Source organism: Arvicanthis niloticus, chromosome 20 (assembly GCF_011762505.2).
Source record: "Arvicanthis niloticus isolate mArvNil1 chromosome 20, mArvNil1.pat.X, whole genome shotgun sequence".
NCBI classification, from domain to species: domain Eukaryota; kingdom Metazoa; phylum Chordata; class Mammalia; order Rodentia; family Muridae; genus Arvicanthis; species Arvicanthis niloticus.
The window spans coordinates 6,228,894-6,245,497 of NC_047677.1; the positions used below are offsets into that span (position 1 = coordinate 6,228,894).

The 16,604-nt window shown below is 39.1% G+C and overlaps 1 protein-coding gene across 2 annotated transcripts in view; it reads left to right on the forward strand.

The window, feature by feature from the left end:
* Positions 1 to 206: 206 nt before the first annotated feature.
* Gopc (golgi associated PDZ and coiled-coil motif containing) overlaps positions 207 to 16,604 on the forward strand; it is a 36,375-nt gene continuing 19,977 nt past the window's right edge. For both annotated transcript variants that reach the window (XM_034524471.2, XM_034524472.2), the window contains exon 1: positions 207 to 729. In XM_034524471.2, the coding sequence (XP_034380362.1) occupies positions 442 to 729 (288 nt within the window). In that variant the 5' untranslated portion in view covers positions 207 to 441. The remainder of the gene's footprint in view (positions 730 to 16,604) is intronic.

Genomic DNA, 16,604 nt, shown 5'->3' on the forward strand with positions numbered 1-16,604 from the left:
CCTCTCTGCGACGTGGAACCTTTCCCTTCCCTTCCTCCGGTCTTTCCCACTTGCAAGTGGCCACCTCAGCCCTCTGCTTCGCAGGGTTTTGCCAGTCGTAAAAATGGCCGCAGACAGGCTCGTGGAGGCGAAGGCTTGTCATTGGCCAAGCTCTCGTACGGCCCCGCCCACTTTCTCCCCCTGGGTTGCGGCTCCGCTACGCATGCGCGGCGGGGGCGGGCCGGCTTGCGGGCGGGTCTTCCGTGTGTCGCCGTCGCTGCTTCAGCCGCGCTACGTTTGCTGCTCTGGAGCTGCGCCGCCGGCGTTGGCGGCGCGAGGGAAGGGAGGGGACCGGCGGGGCGTGTGTGTGCGCGCACGAGGGGCGCCGCGGTGCTAGCAGTTCCCCTCGCGCGGGGCGGGCGGCCAAGGTGAGCAGCAGTCGGCGAGGCCCTGGACGGCGCCATGTCGGCGGGCGGTCCATGCCCGGCGGGAGCCGGCGGCGGCCCAGGGGGCGCCTCCTGCCCTGTGGGGGTCTCCCCTGGGGGGGTGTCTATGTTCCGGTGGCTTGAGGTGCTGGAGAAGGAGTTCGACAAGGCCTTCGTGGATGTGGATCTGCTTCTGGGCGAGATCGATCCGGACCAGGCAGACATCACTTATGAGGGGCGTCAGAAGATGACCAGCCTTAGCTCCTGCTTTGCGCAGCTTTGCCACAAAGCCCAGACTGTGTCCCAGATCAACCACAAGCTTGAGGTGAGCCTAAGGGGCTGGCAGCAATGGCATTCAACCCCAGGCTGTCCGAGGGCCTTAGATCCCATTTAACGCACTAGGAAAATGATCCTTAAAAACCTACCTATTGGACACCTCAGCTTCGAGTGTGATGGAGAGTGTGTTTTATACGTAAGTGAAGCAAAGGAGTGCGGAGCGGGTGGGGGAGGAAAAGGATGGAGACCGACGTGTGGGTCTCCCGATGTCCTGTCATCCACCTCCGGGCATCTCATGCGGTGGGGACAGGAGCTAATCACACTACCTGCCTTGTAGCTATTACTTTAACAGATATTAGCAAGATCTTCTGTCGGAGAATAAATGCCTCAGCTCTCCTCTTCTGCTTTGATAATGACAAGCTAGACTGATTTTCAGACAGATGCAGCTCTGATTATTTTCATCCAGTAACCCAGATCTACGTCGTGTCTGTACACCGAAACATCCATGAACTTAGGGGAATCCGATCAAAGCTCTTAGAGAATGTAATGGAATATATATGTTCTTATCTTCCTTCTCGGTTTACATCCACAGTTGGCAGATATTACGGGCAGCTGTGTCTTTAGAGCTCTCTGTCAATATTCAAGTAACTTCTAGCATTACGATGGTATGTGTTTGTACTTTACAGTATTTCCCTCATTTCAGACCTTTGAGACTATGTAAACTCAGTCCTTTGCTTTGGTCTGTAATCAGAGTGAAGGGAGTGTGATTGCAAACAGAAATTCCAAACCTCCCATTTTGTGTGGAAAATTAAACTAGGCCAGTATTACAAGGTTTAGAAATCATGGTGCACTAACATTATATGGAAGGCGTTTTAGAAATAGACAATTTAAATAGAGATTAGGTCTTTCATTTTAAAAAGGATGTAAAATGAGACTCTGTGATATGTGAAGTTCTTTGTGCCGTAGCTTTCCTAAGAGCTCCTCATTACTGTTAACTCTAATAATGATAGTGCCAGTTGTGTACAGATTAATGTGTATGCTAGATTGGTTTCCTGTCCTTGCTTAGTGCTCAGCAGTCTTTCATATTAGTTAGCCATGAAAAACATTAGCCACTAATAACACCTTACATATTCAGGATGTTATGGTTTTTTTTTTTTTTAAACAGTGGGATGCAAGTTCTTATGTAAAAGCATTAAGTGTAGATAAGACTGTCTCTTGATCTTTTTTTCAATGAATGGTAATTTCTAAAGATGAGTTTTCAGGTAGTATTTAGTGGCTTTTAAAATAGTATTTTAGCTTTAAAGATCAAAGATTAAGAGTAGGTTTTGCCAAATAACATACATACCTTCTACATATTTAACCATATACTGGAGATAAATGGCTTTTAAAACATAAAATAATTTTAACTTGTTTTTTAAATGACCTAAGGAAGCTAAACCATAGTACTTTCTGATGTTAGCAATAAAGTCTGATTTTGAAAAAAGAAAAAAAAAGGATTTTTTTCTATGAATAGAAGGTACTCTGTTTTTTATAATTTTAAAATATATTTTTAAAAATATTTCTCTAATAGACTGTGCATGTAATAACTTATGTGGTTTTCAGAAACTATACTTACATATCCCATCTTAGGAAGTAGCATTATTTGTTAAAGAATGCTAGCATATCACAGTGTGACTGTGTTTTTCAGTGTGGATGCAACTCTTGATTCAGAGACCTTAGAAAATGATGAGGGGGATAATTTGGGTTTTGCTGCTTATATATATATATATTCAACTATACATGATTCACCTGTGTCAATTTTTTTATACATAAAACATCTTACATAGTTTTCGTAGAATACTGTGTGCTGCTGTGAAAAGACTTATGGCTAGTCACAACTTTCAAAATAGACCTAGCATGCCGTACACAGAATCTCAGGCGATGTTCTGTAAACTGTTGACAATCTACTGAGATTCTCAGTATTGAAATTTTTTTTTTTTTTTTTTTTTTTTTTTTTTTTTTTTTTGGTTTTTCTAGACAGGGTTTCTCTGTGTAGCCCTGGCTGTCCTGGAACTCACTCTGTAGATCAGGCTGGCTTCGAACTCAGAAATCCACCTGCCTCTGCCTCCCAAGTGCTGGGATTAAAAGCATGTGCCACCACTGCCCGTCAGTATTGAAATCTTATAAGAGATTTTGGTGCTTTCTTAGTCTGTTTTAATTTTGTCTCAATAAGCAAGTAAACCAGGTCTGCTGACTATTCTTTAAGGATGTTGAAGTCGTATATGATGCTGCATTTAGGTAATAAATGTATACCTAGTTGTTTTGGAGATTAGTACTCAAACCATCTTATAATACAACGTTTTTATATTCTCAAGACATGGATAACTCCAATGTGGGTAATTTATATCTGTAATCTCAGATGGTGGAGGCAGGAGGATCAGAAGTTTAAGGCCAGTCTGGGCCACATGTAACCCTGTCTCAAGAAAACAGGTATAAATAAATGAATAAAACCCAGGCAAATGGAACTTGAGTATCCTTCTTAAATGCCACTTTCTTCTGTTTAAATTTAATACCCTGTCCTTCTGTTTTTAGGTAATACTACATCAAATTAATCTAGTAGTTGGGAAAACACTTTTACTGAAAAAAAAATCATTAGTTCCCTTTAAAATTAATATAAATGTCATCTACATAGTGTGTTATATTTGGCAAGAGATGTGTATACAGGGCTGCGACTGAAGGAAAAAATCAGACTATTTTGAGGTGGCGCTGGTTTCATATAAATCTCTCAAACTGTGTACCTGCTGGGGAGCTCCTGCTATGGTGAGACACTTGGTTGAGGCCCAGCTAGAATTACCCATAAAATAAGAGTAACAATGGCAGTAACAGCCATAGAGGAGCAAAGGCCGTGAGCCAGTGTCTTAAAATAACTCACCTCTGTTTTGGAATGTGTGCTGTTTGTTTCTTTTAAGCAATAATAGCAAAACAGTACACCTAGACTGGACATGGCTGTCCTTGCCTATAATCCCAACACTATGGAAGTGGAGAGGATCAAAGGCACCCTCAGCTATACATTGAATTCAGGGCCATCCTGGGCTACATGACACCCTGATTCCAAAATCAAAAAAAAAAAAAAAAAATACACCTTCTATTACATGTCTTTCTTCCACAGTAGCTGGACTAGTTAATGTCTCTTTGAAGTGATTTGTTGTTCAAATCATTACTAGAGAAGTATTAAGCCTTGGTCAAAAGTTGTGTTGATATTTAATTGGTGATAGACTTGTTTTGTGCACCTTTAAGTTTGTACTGTTTTATTTATTTGTTGGTTGGTTGGTTCGTGGGTGTGTGTAAAGGAGAAAGTTCAGCATCAGGTTTCTTCCTCCTGTTTTGAGATAGCATCTCTCAGTGAACTTGGAGCTTACCGATTTGGAGACACTGTGCTGGCCAGCAAGTCCCTGGCATGTCCTGTCTCCACTTCCCAATCCTGGGGTTACAGATGCCTTTCCATGTCTGGCTTTTTACTTGGGAATTGGGGATCTGAACCCCAATCTACATATTTGTATCCAAGCATTTTATCAACTGAACCATCTCTCCAGCTCCATTATTTTTATTTCTGAAACAGGATCCCTTGTCATTGCTGCCTCAATCTCTGCTCCTCCTACCTCCATCTCCCTGAAGGAATTACTCCTAACCCAGGACTGTAGTGGACAAATAGAAATTAAGCTAAAAGATACAGAAATATTATTTCACATTATATAAAATAGGTGCACTGGGAAGTGGAAAGTATGATGATGGGTGAGAGCTCATGGTGCATTTGAAAATCTGGGGAAGAGTTGAAGGCACACAGCAAGTGAAATGCCAGATCAATGTGTATTGGGAGGTAGGAACCAGACTTGCCTTGTTGCATAGGCTGTGCCATACACTTGGGTTTTATCATAACAGGAACAAGCATTTCTAAAATCAATGAGTGTTTCAGATATGAGATTAGAATAGACTTTCCTGGTTATATCCAGGTTTTACTATAATAGGCTCTCCTGGCAGAAAGTTTGACGAAATAAGAGTGAATGCAAGAAACTCTTCGGGAGTTTCAAAGTATACATGTGACATTATGGTAGTAGAAATAATGTAGATAGAGAAAAGTGTTCAGAGCAAGAGAACCTTGAAAGGTAAAAGTCAACAGAGTCCAGAGATGGATTAGAGTGAGGGAGGGATGAAGAGATTTAGGGCGACTCTATGGTGCATTGCTCTTGTGTAGCAGGCTGTCTAGACAGATGGATATGTGACATTATTAGCAATAATGATATATAGTTAACTTTATTGGTCAGTTACTATGGATTAGTCTCTTTCCTAAATGTATTTGTTTGTTTGCTTTTTACATATTCATCTCATTTTCACAGCAGTTCCTTAAGAAAGTTTATAGTTATGATTTTTCTTATATTATAGAAAAGATCTAAGAGGCCCACACTAAGCTAAAGAAATCATTCTATATAAACAAATGTATGTTAGTCGGGGGATTGGGAAGAAGCATCCAGAAGAAATGGGATACATAACTTAGAAAGGAAAAGGTAGACTTCCCGGGTGGTATTACTTACTTCATTGAGTTTTTCAAGGAAAAATAAACTTGGACATGTTTCTATTTAAGGGAAAAGCTGAATACTGTGAGCTAATATTAAGACAGGTAATATTAAGATGCTGGGTACAGATAAGACACAAAGAATTGACACAGTAAGTGACTTTGTATTATTTATATAGCAAGGAATGAAAGATGTCAGGAATAGATGAGGTGAGGGGGTTGCCAGGATTCTGTAAGATTTTCTTTCACCTTTTTTGTCTAAAATAGGAGCTCAGGTCAGTTGCTGAAATAAGAGGAAGGACTTGAAGAGAGTGGAAGAGACTGTTGTAGATATACATCAGGGGAAAGCCCATTGGCCAGAGAGATGAACCTGCCAGGCAGTAAAGGACCTAGTTGGTGCCCCATATCATAAACATCATGACAGCCAGTGTGGCACATTCATGCAAGTAATACTTAGATTCATCCAGTGCTGAAGCAAAGAATTTTGTTAGATGGACGAGGAAGTCATTGAAATGAAAGTAGTAATGGTGAAGAAATGGAGGCATTCAAGGTGAGGAGGTGTAGACACAGTGGCCAAGACACAGACTCCCAGGAAGGTGGGATCACATTTCTGGTAGGAAAATGAATTTGTTGGTGTTGTAGTCATTAAATCAACCCCAGCCCCAGTTCATGTTCACCAAAGTGATGCTGAGAAATAGTGTCGTCCAAATTGAGTAAAATTCAAGTTCCTTATTTAGGACTGACAAGCTCTGTAGAATCTGACCTCTGGAAGATGAATCTGGCCATTCGTTATTTTTATTCTTTATGGCCCAGATGTGGATAGACCTTGCAAAAGCACTGACAATATTCTCGGCATTTTTATTTCAGGACCCTTGGCACTTAAATTTTGGAGAAACAAGAGATCTTGATATTTCTTTCTTTCTCTCTTTCTCTCTCTCTCTCTCTCTCTCTCTCTCTCTCTCTCTCTCTCTCTCTCTCTTTGTGTGTGTTGGTTTTAGAACTTGAAACTAAAAGTTGTAAATATTAATATATATTAATTTCAGTGGGGATGGATAATAAATATTTAAATTTCAATATGTAGTCTATGCTGGCCCCTTGGGATCCTCCTGCCTCAGCCTCCCAAGTATTATGATGGAAGGTATGCAACCACATTGTTAATGTTGATACCATCTTAAATTTAAAATAGCTTTTCCAAAATCAAATCAAATGAGTTAGCAGATCAACATTGTTTTCTTTATTTTTAAAATCTTTTAACATCTAGCTTAATGGGTAATAGTTGGATTCTCGTATCTATTTTTGTGTTCAGTTTTATTGTGATAGCATTTTGTTGCTAGGAAGAAAATTTGACCAGGCAGAGACCTGTAGCTTGAAAGTGAGGAAGAGTATTCTGACACCCTTGTCAGATAACTATCTTATTCTCTGATGGTAAAAGTTGACAAGAACCCAGAGGGCAGAGGCCAGCAAATCTCTTGAGTACCAGGCCATCATGGTCTACAAAGCAAGTCTGAGGCCAGCCAGGGGTGTACAGTGACACTCTGTTGTAAAACAAACAATTTTTTTAAAGAGGTGATAAGAGATAGTTTCTTTGGAGATTAGACTAGATGGGTGTGTTTGAGTGTGTGGCTGTAGACGTGAGATAGTTTCTTAAAGGTTGGCTGTGATGTAGAATCTAAAGCAATAGGATGAACTGTTCAGACAATGGGTTTGTCGTTAAATTGTTTTATTTTTAGGGCATAAAATAATGGGTTTCCGTATGGCATTTTTCATTCATATTTATCTTTGTACTTTTTTCTCTGTTGCCTACATCTCTGTACTTATTTCTGCCACCTGTCTACCTTCCTGCACCCTCCCCCACTGGTTTGTTAATAAATATTGGTCTGTCTAACAGGTTGAGTAGCTCTTTATCCAGAGACGATTATGTAATATCATGCATGGATCATTTTTGAAATGGTTTGCTGATTTTGTTTTAGCTCCTCATTTATCTTACAGAATTTTTAAGTGTTATATTTGTTATCATTTTCCGTGTCATCAAGAACATCCTTAGGGTTGGGGAAGTCATCAGGCTCATAGCAATGAGTTCCAGCTTTCACAGGATTGCAATTTTCACTCACAAACTCCAGTTTTGTCTTTAGTAACACATACTGTCATATTCATTCTCAAGAATGTATCTACCACATCTTAATCTAGTGCTTTGTCCCTTTTTTATATTTTACTTTTGAAACAGGGGCTCACTATGCAGTCCAGGCCATTCTTTAATTCATGGTCTTCCTGTCTTCTCCTGGGTGCTGGGGTTGGATGTGCAACACCACACTCAGCTACTTGATCCTTCTCCCAAGTAAAGATGCTCTTCAAAGGGAAAAAAGTCTAGTGTTTAGTCAGTTGCCTAGGTGCTTTTTCTTTGAGATAGCATATGTTGATTTACAATAGATATGCATTGTTTCTGTCTTATCACATAGAAGGTTAAACAGACATGTACACAGAGATTGAAACTATAAGAATTAATGATCTTTTTATTCATAAAGTACATTATGAGGAAACTGAATGGCAGTGATGCAGAGAATAGCAAGTACTGGTGCAGTCTGTGCCCTTCATGCTTGGGCTTGTGCTCATGTGCCAGCACGGTGCTCACCAGAGCTTTTGCATGTTAGTGCAGACATCAGCCTAGTAGAAAAGCAAGCCAAGTTTTAGTACCATGAAAGTGGCTTGCACCTGTGAGAGTGTCCCATGGGACTTGAGAGGAAACGCATGCTTCAGTAATGGCTGAAACTCTTTAAAGAAAAAGTAGTTACACATTTCTATCCCACTGAGTCTTTTAATTTCCTTTGCATAGTTTTTAACTACATATATGTGTAATATATATAAATAATAATGTGTTAAAATGATTTATAAGGGCCTTGAACATTTTACCTTAACTCTTGGTTTTGTTTTGTTTTGTTTTTTAAAGATACTCAGAAATGCCTCTCAGAAGATTCTCTAATACTTTTGAAAATAATGCCTGGCATCAATTAGCATACATTTCATTCTTGTAGGTCCATGCTGTGCACCAGGCCTCTATAACCTTAGCCAAGACAAACAAGAGACATGGTTTTGTATGTGTGTGTGTGTGTGTGTGTGTGTGTGTGTGTGTGTGTGTGTGTGTGTGTATGTATGTATGTGTTTTTTCAGATCCCAGTCCTGAGTTAGATATATCTTTGGAATTCTGTGGATGTGTAATGGTGTGGAAGACTAGAAATAAAAAATCTTCTCCTATCTAGATTGCAGAACAATTTGGGAAGAAAAAGTGACTAATGAAGTTAGTGGTCATGACTAGCTAACATTTTCTTACAAAACTTTCCTAAACTACATGAGCAAACTGTTTGAAGGTTGACGTGAAGTAGGAAGGTCTTATTTTCTGCTTTGAAAAGCAGGTTTGACCACTGAATGTATTTTCAGTGTATAGTATTATATTAGCCATGTGTTTTAGAATGAGATTCATTGGTTGTTTATAGTTTTGAAGAGTAAGAAAGATACCACTTTGAGCATAGGGAGGAGAAAGAAAATAGAGGAAGCTCCTGTATGTAAAGGGTAAGTTAAATGATAATTTGAATAAGAAGAAAGGGGATAAAACCAAATACTCCTGCTACTTACATTATCCCTTTGGCTCTTGCCACAAGTGAAAAGGCCTATGGCGAATGATTGGGCTTCCGTCAGATAGATGACAGTCCTTTATATAATGATCGCATGGTCCATCCTTTTAAATGTACTTGTTGGGTGGTCAGACGATGACATACAGGATGACTGTGCATCTTTTAGTAGGAGAAGCAGATAATGCATAAAAGGTTTTCTTCCTATTTGAGACATGATTATTAACAGTACATTGTAATAAGTTTGTGTATGTAGTATGTATGAGTGTGTGTTGTGTCTGTGTGCACACGTGTGTGTGTGTATATGCAAGTGTATGCAGGTGTTTATGAACATGGAGGCCAGAGGTCAAGGTTGTCTTAGTTGGGTGTCTTAGTTGCTATTCACTTTCTTTTTTGAGACAGGGTCTCTCACTGAACCTGGTGCTCACTGATTCAGTTAGGCTGGCTGAGCTACCAAGCCCGAGATCCTGATTCTGCTGCTCCAGCACTAGAATTATGGACTCATGTTTCAAAGGGTGAGTTCAATGGTTAAGAATTATATTAGTGGGGAAAAGAATCATATCAGTAAGGAATTGTCTTTAAAAAGATTTTACCAGTTATCAAATATCAAATAGTCAGCCATAAAAACATACATACAAGTAAAATTGTACAGGTTTTATTTAGAAATAAATATAGGTATGTGTGTGAGTGTGTGTGTGCGTGCATTGCAGCATAACAGTAAATGAGAAAAGAGGTTATGAATTTGAAAGAGCAAGGAGAGGGTTTAGATGGAGGAAAGCAAAGGGAGAAATAGTGTAATTACATCATAATCTCAAAAATAGAAAAGGTTTTTTTTAATGTATGAATGTTTTTGCCTGTTGTGTATAAGTGCAACGTGTATATACCTAGTGTTTTTAGAGGTCAGAAAATGACATCCAGCTCTCTGGAACTAGAATTAAAAACTGTTTTGCGTCTCCATATGAGTGCTGGAAGCCCAGGCCTCTGCAAGAGCAGCCAGTGCTCGTAAGCATCGAGCCATCTCTCTAGCCCCAGGAATTGTCTTGATAGAATCGTTTAGAAGACTAAGATGGAGAATGGCACTGTAAGGACTCATCCAGTGAAGGCTGATAGTAATCCTACAGTGCTCTGTAGGTAAAATGCCTCCTGTATCTCCTTCCATTTCTGGAAAGATATCATTTTTACTTTGTGCAGTATATTTTAAACATTTTAATGTAATTTACGATGGATGATTGACATCTAATTTTTTTTTTTTCTTTTCGTTTTTCGAGACAGGGTTTCTCTGCATAGTCCTGGTTGTCCTGGAACTCACTCTGTAGACCAGGCTGGCCTCGAACTCAGAAATCCGCCTGCCTCTGCCTCCCAAATGCTGGGATTAAAGGCGTGCGTCACCACTGCCTTTATCTAATATATCTAATTATTATACTTATTTATAAGCATTATTTTGATACATTTATTATGGTAAAAACATTTAAAAACAAGTATTTTCTAGCTATTTTGAAACATACATATTATTGTTAAGTCCAGGCATCTAACTGTACAATAGAACACCAGAATGTATTCTTCCTCTCTTCCTGTGACTTTATATCTGTAATTGATCTTTGCCAGTCCTCGCCTCTTCAAATCCATACCTCTGGTAACCACTTGATCCTCTGCAATCTATGAAAACAATTTTTTAGGTACTACATTTAGGTAAGATCATGCAATATTCAGTTTTCTGTGTCTGACTTATTTAACATTGTGTCCTCCGTGTCACTTTACATGGTATTCTTTTATTTCTGAATACTACCCATCATGTCCATATATATTCTGTGTGTGCGTGCACATGGACCATATTTTCTTTGTTCTTTTATCCATTAATAGGTACCTTGGCTGATTCCTTAGCTTAGCTATAACAAATGGTGCTACAGTAAGCATAAGATTCCATATATCTCTTGGATGTACTGATTTTGTTTTCATATATCCCTAAATTGTGAGATTGCTAGCAGTTGTTTCTTTGGTGTTTTGGCTTCTTTGCTTGAAGAAACAACATTCTGTCTTCTATGATGACTATACTATTAGGTTTATTTTTTTCCCTTCTTATTCCTGCTAGTGTTTTTCTTGGTTTGGTTCCTTTAATAGGCACCATTTTAACAGGGTGTGTGCATGTTTGATATTTTGTTATAGATTTGAATTTATTAGTTCAACAGTAATCCCTGCTGTTAAACTTTTTAAAATATACCTGATTCTAAATATTTTATGAAATGTCTACTCATGTTTTGTCCATTTTTAACTGAGTTGTTTGTTGTTGAGGTAGTCCTAGTTCCTTGTGTGTTTTGGATATTATCTCCCTATCAGATACATAGTTTGCAAATACATTCTTCCACATTGTATCCTGTGTCTCTGGTTGTTGGGTTTTATTTCACTGTTTCTAGTGGATTACAGTTCCTTTGTCTATTTTTGGTTTTGCTACCATTTCTCTTAGTTACTTTTGTATTACTGTGAAGAGGCACCAAGACCAAGGCAACTTATAGAAGAAAATGTATTACTGTGTACTGACTCTTGACAAAAGTGGGTAACGGACAGACATCTTCAATAAATGGTACAGGGAAGTGCTGGGATTTAAGGTGTGAACCACCACAACCTGTGTTCTGTGTCTTTAAAATACTTTTGGGGTGTTAATTAAAGTTGGAGGTTGAAATCAGCTGCTGTTGTTTGTTTCTTAAAAAAAAAAAAACAAAAAAAAAAAAACAAAAAAAAAAAAACTCAATAGGTGAAGTATAATCTACTAATTCCCACCAGTTACTTTAATATCAATTATTGGTCACCTTAAATACAAAGAATTCATAATGATCTGTTTTCCTTACTAAAAGTGAGCTTTTATTCACTCGTGCCCTCTCTTCTTCCTCCCCTTTCTTCTTTTCCTTACTTCTCTTCCTCTACCTCTCATAGATGTACTGACATTATAGAAAGGGCTCTTTGACCCAAGTGAACAGTACAAAAAAAGACTTAGTAGTTAATTCTCAGTGGTTTACTGTTTGTTCAGAATAAAAGTTAAAGGGTAACTGAGGAGCAGGTCATGGCTGCTGGGAGTGGGACAGTCAGTTTCTCCAGTGTGCAGCCCTGAGAAGTCCATGCTTCCCATGGATGGCCCTACACCCAGCCACATTCTGGGAGTGCCAAATAGACTCAGTGGATTGACTGATTGATTGATTGATTGATTGATTGGGTGGGTGGGTGGATGGGTGGATGGATGGAAGAAAAACAAACAAAGATGGGAGGGGAGGGAATGATGGAGGATGGGAGGGGAATTGTAATAGAGGGACTGGGGAATAGGCTTGATTAAAACCTACTGTATGCCTGTACAGAATCCTCAGACAGTACTGTATGCACTCAAGCAACACACACACACACACACAGTTGAAGCAGAACTGTGGAATATCATTTCACTTTGAATAAAAAAGTAGTGACGCACAAGGAAAACTTATGGAATACTATTTCTTTGGTAAATATCTTTAATGAAATTGTTCTGAATAAAAGGTTTCATATGAGAGGGCACAAATGTATGGTCTACAACAGTGAGAAAGGATCCTCAAGCATTTTTTTTTTTTTTTAACGTTTAAACTAGTTTCAAGTTTATGTGGCTGTGTGTGTCTTGGCTGAACTGTTTAAATCCTGATTTCCATTTCCTTAATTGTAAAAAAAAAAAAAAAAAAAAAAAAACAGGGTAAGTATGATAAGTAGAGATAATGTACATGCCTGCCATATGGTAGGTAGATGCTTGCTTTGTGGGAGTGTGAATATTATCGGCACACTAACCACATACTGTAGTGACACAGACGCAGTTTTCCTCTGATTGCCTCCTTGGTATTGACACTTCCACCATGATGCTCTGGAGATTGCTATCGGATGCCTGAATACCCTTGGCCACCAACCACCTAGATAATCTTAGAAAATATGCAGCTTTGATTGTATTACCTAAATCTTGTCATAGTCATAGGAATCATCATCTTTGTGTTCTGGTAGGTCCCTTTCTAGAGTTCTGCACTGTTAAAAGGTGACCATTAAATAGTATGTAGAAATTTTAAATAACTAAGTTACATTTTAGGCAAGAAAGAAGTTACTATTATAGAATTTAGAGTAAATTTCAAGCAGTCTTATTCCCAAGGTATAAAATAGCACTTCAGATTTCAATACCTGCATCTTCTGTTTTTTATTTTATGTGTAAGGTTGTTTTGTCTGCTTTTATGTCTGTGAACCATGCATGTCTGGTGCCTGTGAAGACCAGAAAAGATCATAGGATCCCCTGGAACTGAAGTTACAGATAGTTGTGAGTCACTGTGTGGATGCTGGTCATTGAACCTGGGTCCTCTGGAGGAGCAGCCAGTGACCTTAATTACTGAGACATCTCTCCAGCCTTAGTATTTTTATGTTTAGCCAAATGTGAGGTAATTACTTTGCTTAATTGAACCCATGTAATACATGACTTTCAAATTGAAGACCCATTCATTCATAGCCCTATTTTCTTTGTCCTTTTTGGAGGTAATTAGATCTAGTTTTCATTTGAATCTCTTCTTTGAGTGCTCTATCTGCGTGTACACCTGCATACCAGAACGAGAGCATCAGATCCCAGTAGAGATGATTGTGAGCCAACATGTGGTTGCTGGAAACTGAACTCAGGACCTCTGGAAGAACAGACAGTGTTCTTAACTGCTCAGCCATCTCTCCAGCCCTACTATTATCTTTAAGTATTTAAATCATAATGAAATTTCAAATTTTGCGTAAGAATAGTCTAGATCTGACTGCATTGTCTTGTCCACTAGTGTGATATGGCTGTTGTATGTACTTGAAATATGGCAGATTCTGATTTAGATATGCTGCACACGTAGCTACATAATTGACCTAATGATAGCATAGAAAGTAAGAACTCAGTAAAGAAGTGTTGCAGCCATTATGCTTATATATGTTGTATTAAATAAACCATACTACAGAAATGTATTTTATTCACCTTTTTACTTGTGGGTGTGTGGATATGTGGGTATGTGTGTCTGTCTGTGTCTGACCTCCAGACCCTAATTGTTACTATTTCCTACTCATGTGCAAACACCCAGACCTGACTTTTTTAAAAAATATTTTTACATTTTGTGCCATGTCAGGTCTCCCCTTCCACCATGTGGGTCCCTCAGATGTTATCAATTAGTATAAATTAGTATAGTAAATTGGTATGAATTAGATTATCAATTTGATGGCAGGTACCCCTACTGGACCATCTCACTGGCCACTATTTATTAATGTAGTTCTCAGAAAAATTTAAATCAGATGTCTGGCTGCTTCTGTTGCACAGTGTTAGTCTAAAATATCACAGCTTTCCTATTAAAATAAAAGTAGGAAGTGAGAATTTGTGATCTAAGGAAGACTGATTAAAGAACCTTAACTTAAAGGAGGGAAACTGAAATCACAAACAAAACCTAAAGGCAGACTCTCCAACAAAACTATGTATGAAGGTACCCTCACAAACTCCAGAATATGGTGGGCTGAAATAGCAGGACCTTCCCATGTCTCGTGTGGAACATTTCCCATATGGCAGAAGCGTTTCCAAGGAGGCCAGACACAAGTCACCAGCAAATGGCAAAGGGAGAGACTGTTCCTTTGACTGGAAAACTGAAGCAGGCAGGTCACGGGCCAGAGACCTGCTTCTAGGCTACAGGGACTCTAGACAGATCAGTGTGGGTGTGGGTGTCACACCAAACAATTTGAAGATTCAAAATGTCAGGGGTATACTTTCAGGAGTTTAGAAATTTTCAACCAAATCTCCTTTTCTGTATGTATGAGTTAGGTATGGGTGTGTGTGTGTGTGTGTGTGTGTGTGTGTGTGTGTGTGTGTGTGTGTGTGGTGTTGACCATTCTCCATCTTAAGAAAAATCATACCATCTATTTATGGATAGGTGGGCACAAGTCATGGTCTTCATTTGAAGGTCAGAGAACACCTTGGAAGGTCTCACCTCCCACCTTGGTTTTTGTTTGTGTTTCAAGACAGGGTCTCACTGTGTAGCCCTAGCTGGCCTGGAACTCACTATATCTCAAACTCAGAGAACTTGGCTTGCCTCTGCCGAGTGCTGTGATTAACGACATGTGCCACCCCTGAATCAGGTTGCTGTCACCTTGTTTTGAGGAGATTTCTGTCTTGTTCTTTCTGCTGCTGTTACGTACTCCGAGCTAGTTCTCCCTCTAGGTTACAGGTGATTCTCCTCTCTCCTCTCTCTCTTCAGGAGTACGGGGATTGTGGCTGCATTCTTCCACATCTGGCTGTTTATGAGGGTTCTGAGATTAAACTCCCAGATCAGACTTGTGCAGCTAACACTTCTACACACCTGCTCATCTCCCCAGCCCTCTGTCTTTATTTATTTGGTTTTGAGATATGGTCTCTCATTGAGCTTGAAACTCATCAATTAAGCTGAGCTGGCCAGATAATCCGCTTCAGGGATCCTCCTGTCTCTACCCTGTCTACATATACTGTTGGCGGGAATACAGAATGGTGCCACCTCTGTGAAGTCAGTATGGAAATCAACGCACCAGTAGTTCCTTTAAAAGTCAGTTGTAGAAATATCACAGAACCCAGAATTTTCACTTCTAGTGTGTACTCTAACATTAACCTTCACAACTTCTGTCCTAATGCCAGTTTCTATCAGTTCTTAAGTTCACTGAGTTGTGTAGACTTTGAGTCTAGTTAATTTGGGTGTGTGATGTTTTGATTTGTTTATATTGTTTTGGTTTTAGGAAATAAAGTTTATTTAAAAGAAAAATAAAAAGTACACTACAATTATTTTCATAGCATTTACATAACTGATCTAGAGAATTAAGGTATATGGAGTACATAGGTTATGTGTAAATATCAGTCATTTTATGTAAGGGACTTGAGAGCATTCAAGAGCTTGACATTTACAAGAGTCTTGGAACCAATCACAAAACAACTTTCCGTTTTGTAACCCAGAATTTTCCTCCTAGATACAGTCAAGAAAAGTAGACTCAGTATTTAACAGTATCATGTTTATCATCAAAAGGGGTACCCATTGAAAGTAAAAGAAATTGACAAATTGTGTCTTAGTGAAAATCACATAAAATGAAAATACAGTATAAATGAGTCTTAAACACACTCTCGATGTAAAAGGCCAGACAGTCAATGTGTGCTGCATTTGCATTTGTATAACATTAAAAGAAAAAGACTGCTCTTTTAAAAAATTGTGTGCTTGTTAAATAAATAGATACACTTATTTTTGCTAATATGTTATTTGTGCATTGCTCTGATATAAACTATACTGAACAAAATTATAATAAAATTATAAAAAGGAAGGGATGGCTGGGGTCGTAGATCAGTGTTAGAGTGTTTGCCTGACATACACAAGGCCCCGGGTTCTAGCCTCAGTACCACCAACAGTGACAACGACAGAGAATGAGAAGGCCTGACTGATAGAGGCATCTACAGGACGGAAAGAAAGCAATGCCTTTGTTTCTTTTTTGATCTTTTCTGTGATAAAATAAACTGACAGGAGCCACACATGGGGCTGTAATCTCAGCACTGGTGAGGCAGGGACAGGTAGAGCTCTGTGAATTTAGGACCAGCCTAGTCTTTTGGTTCCAGGCCAGCCAGCACTATACCAACTCTGTCTAAAAACAGTAGCAACAACAAAAAAGCCTCACAGGGTACAGGCACCTGACACACAAGCCTGAAGAGCTGATGTTGTTCTATCCCAGAACTCATGTCAGATAAAGGAGAGA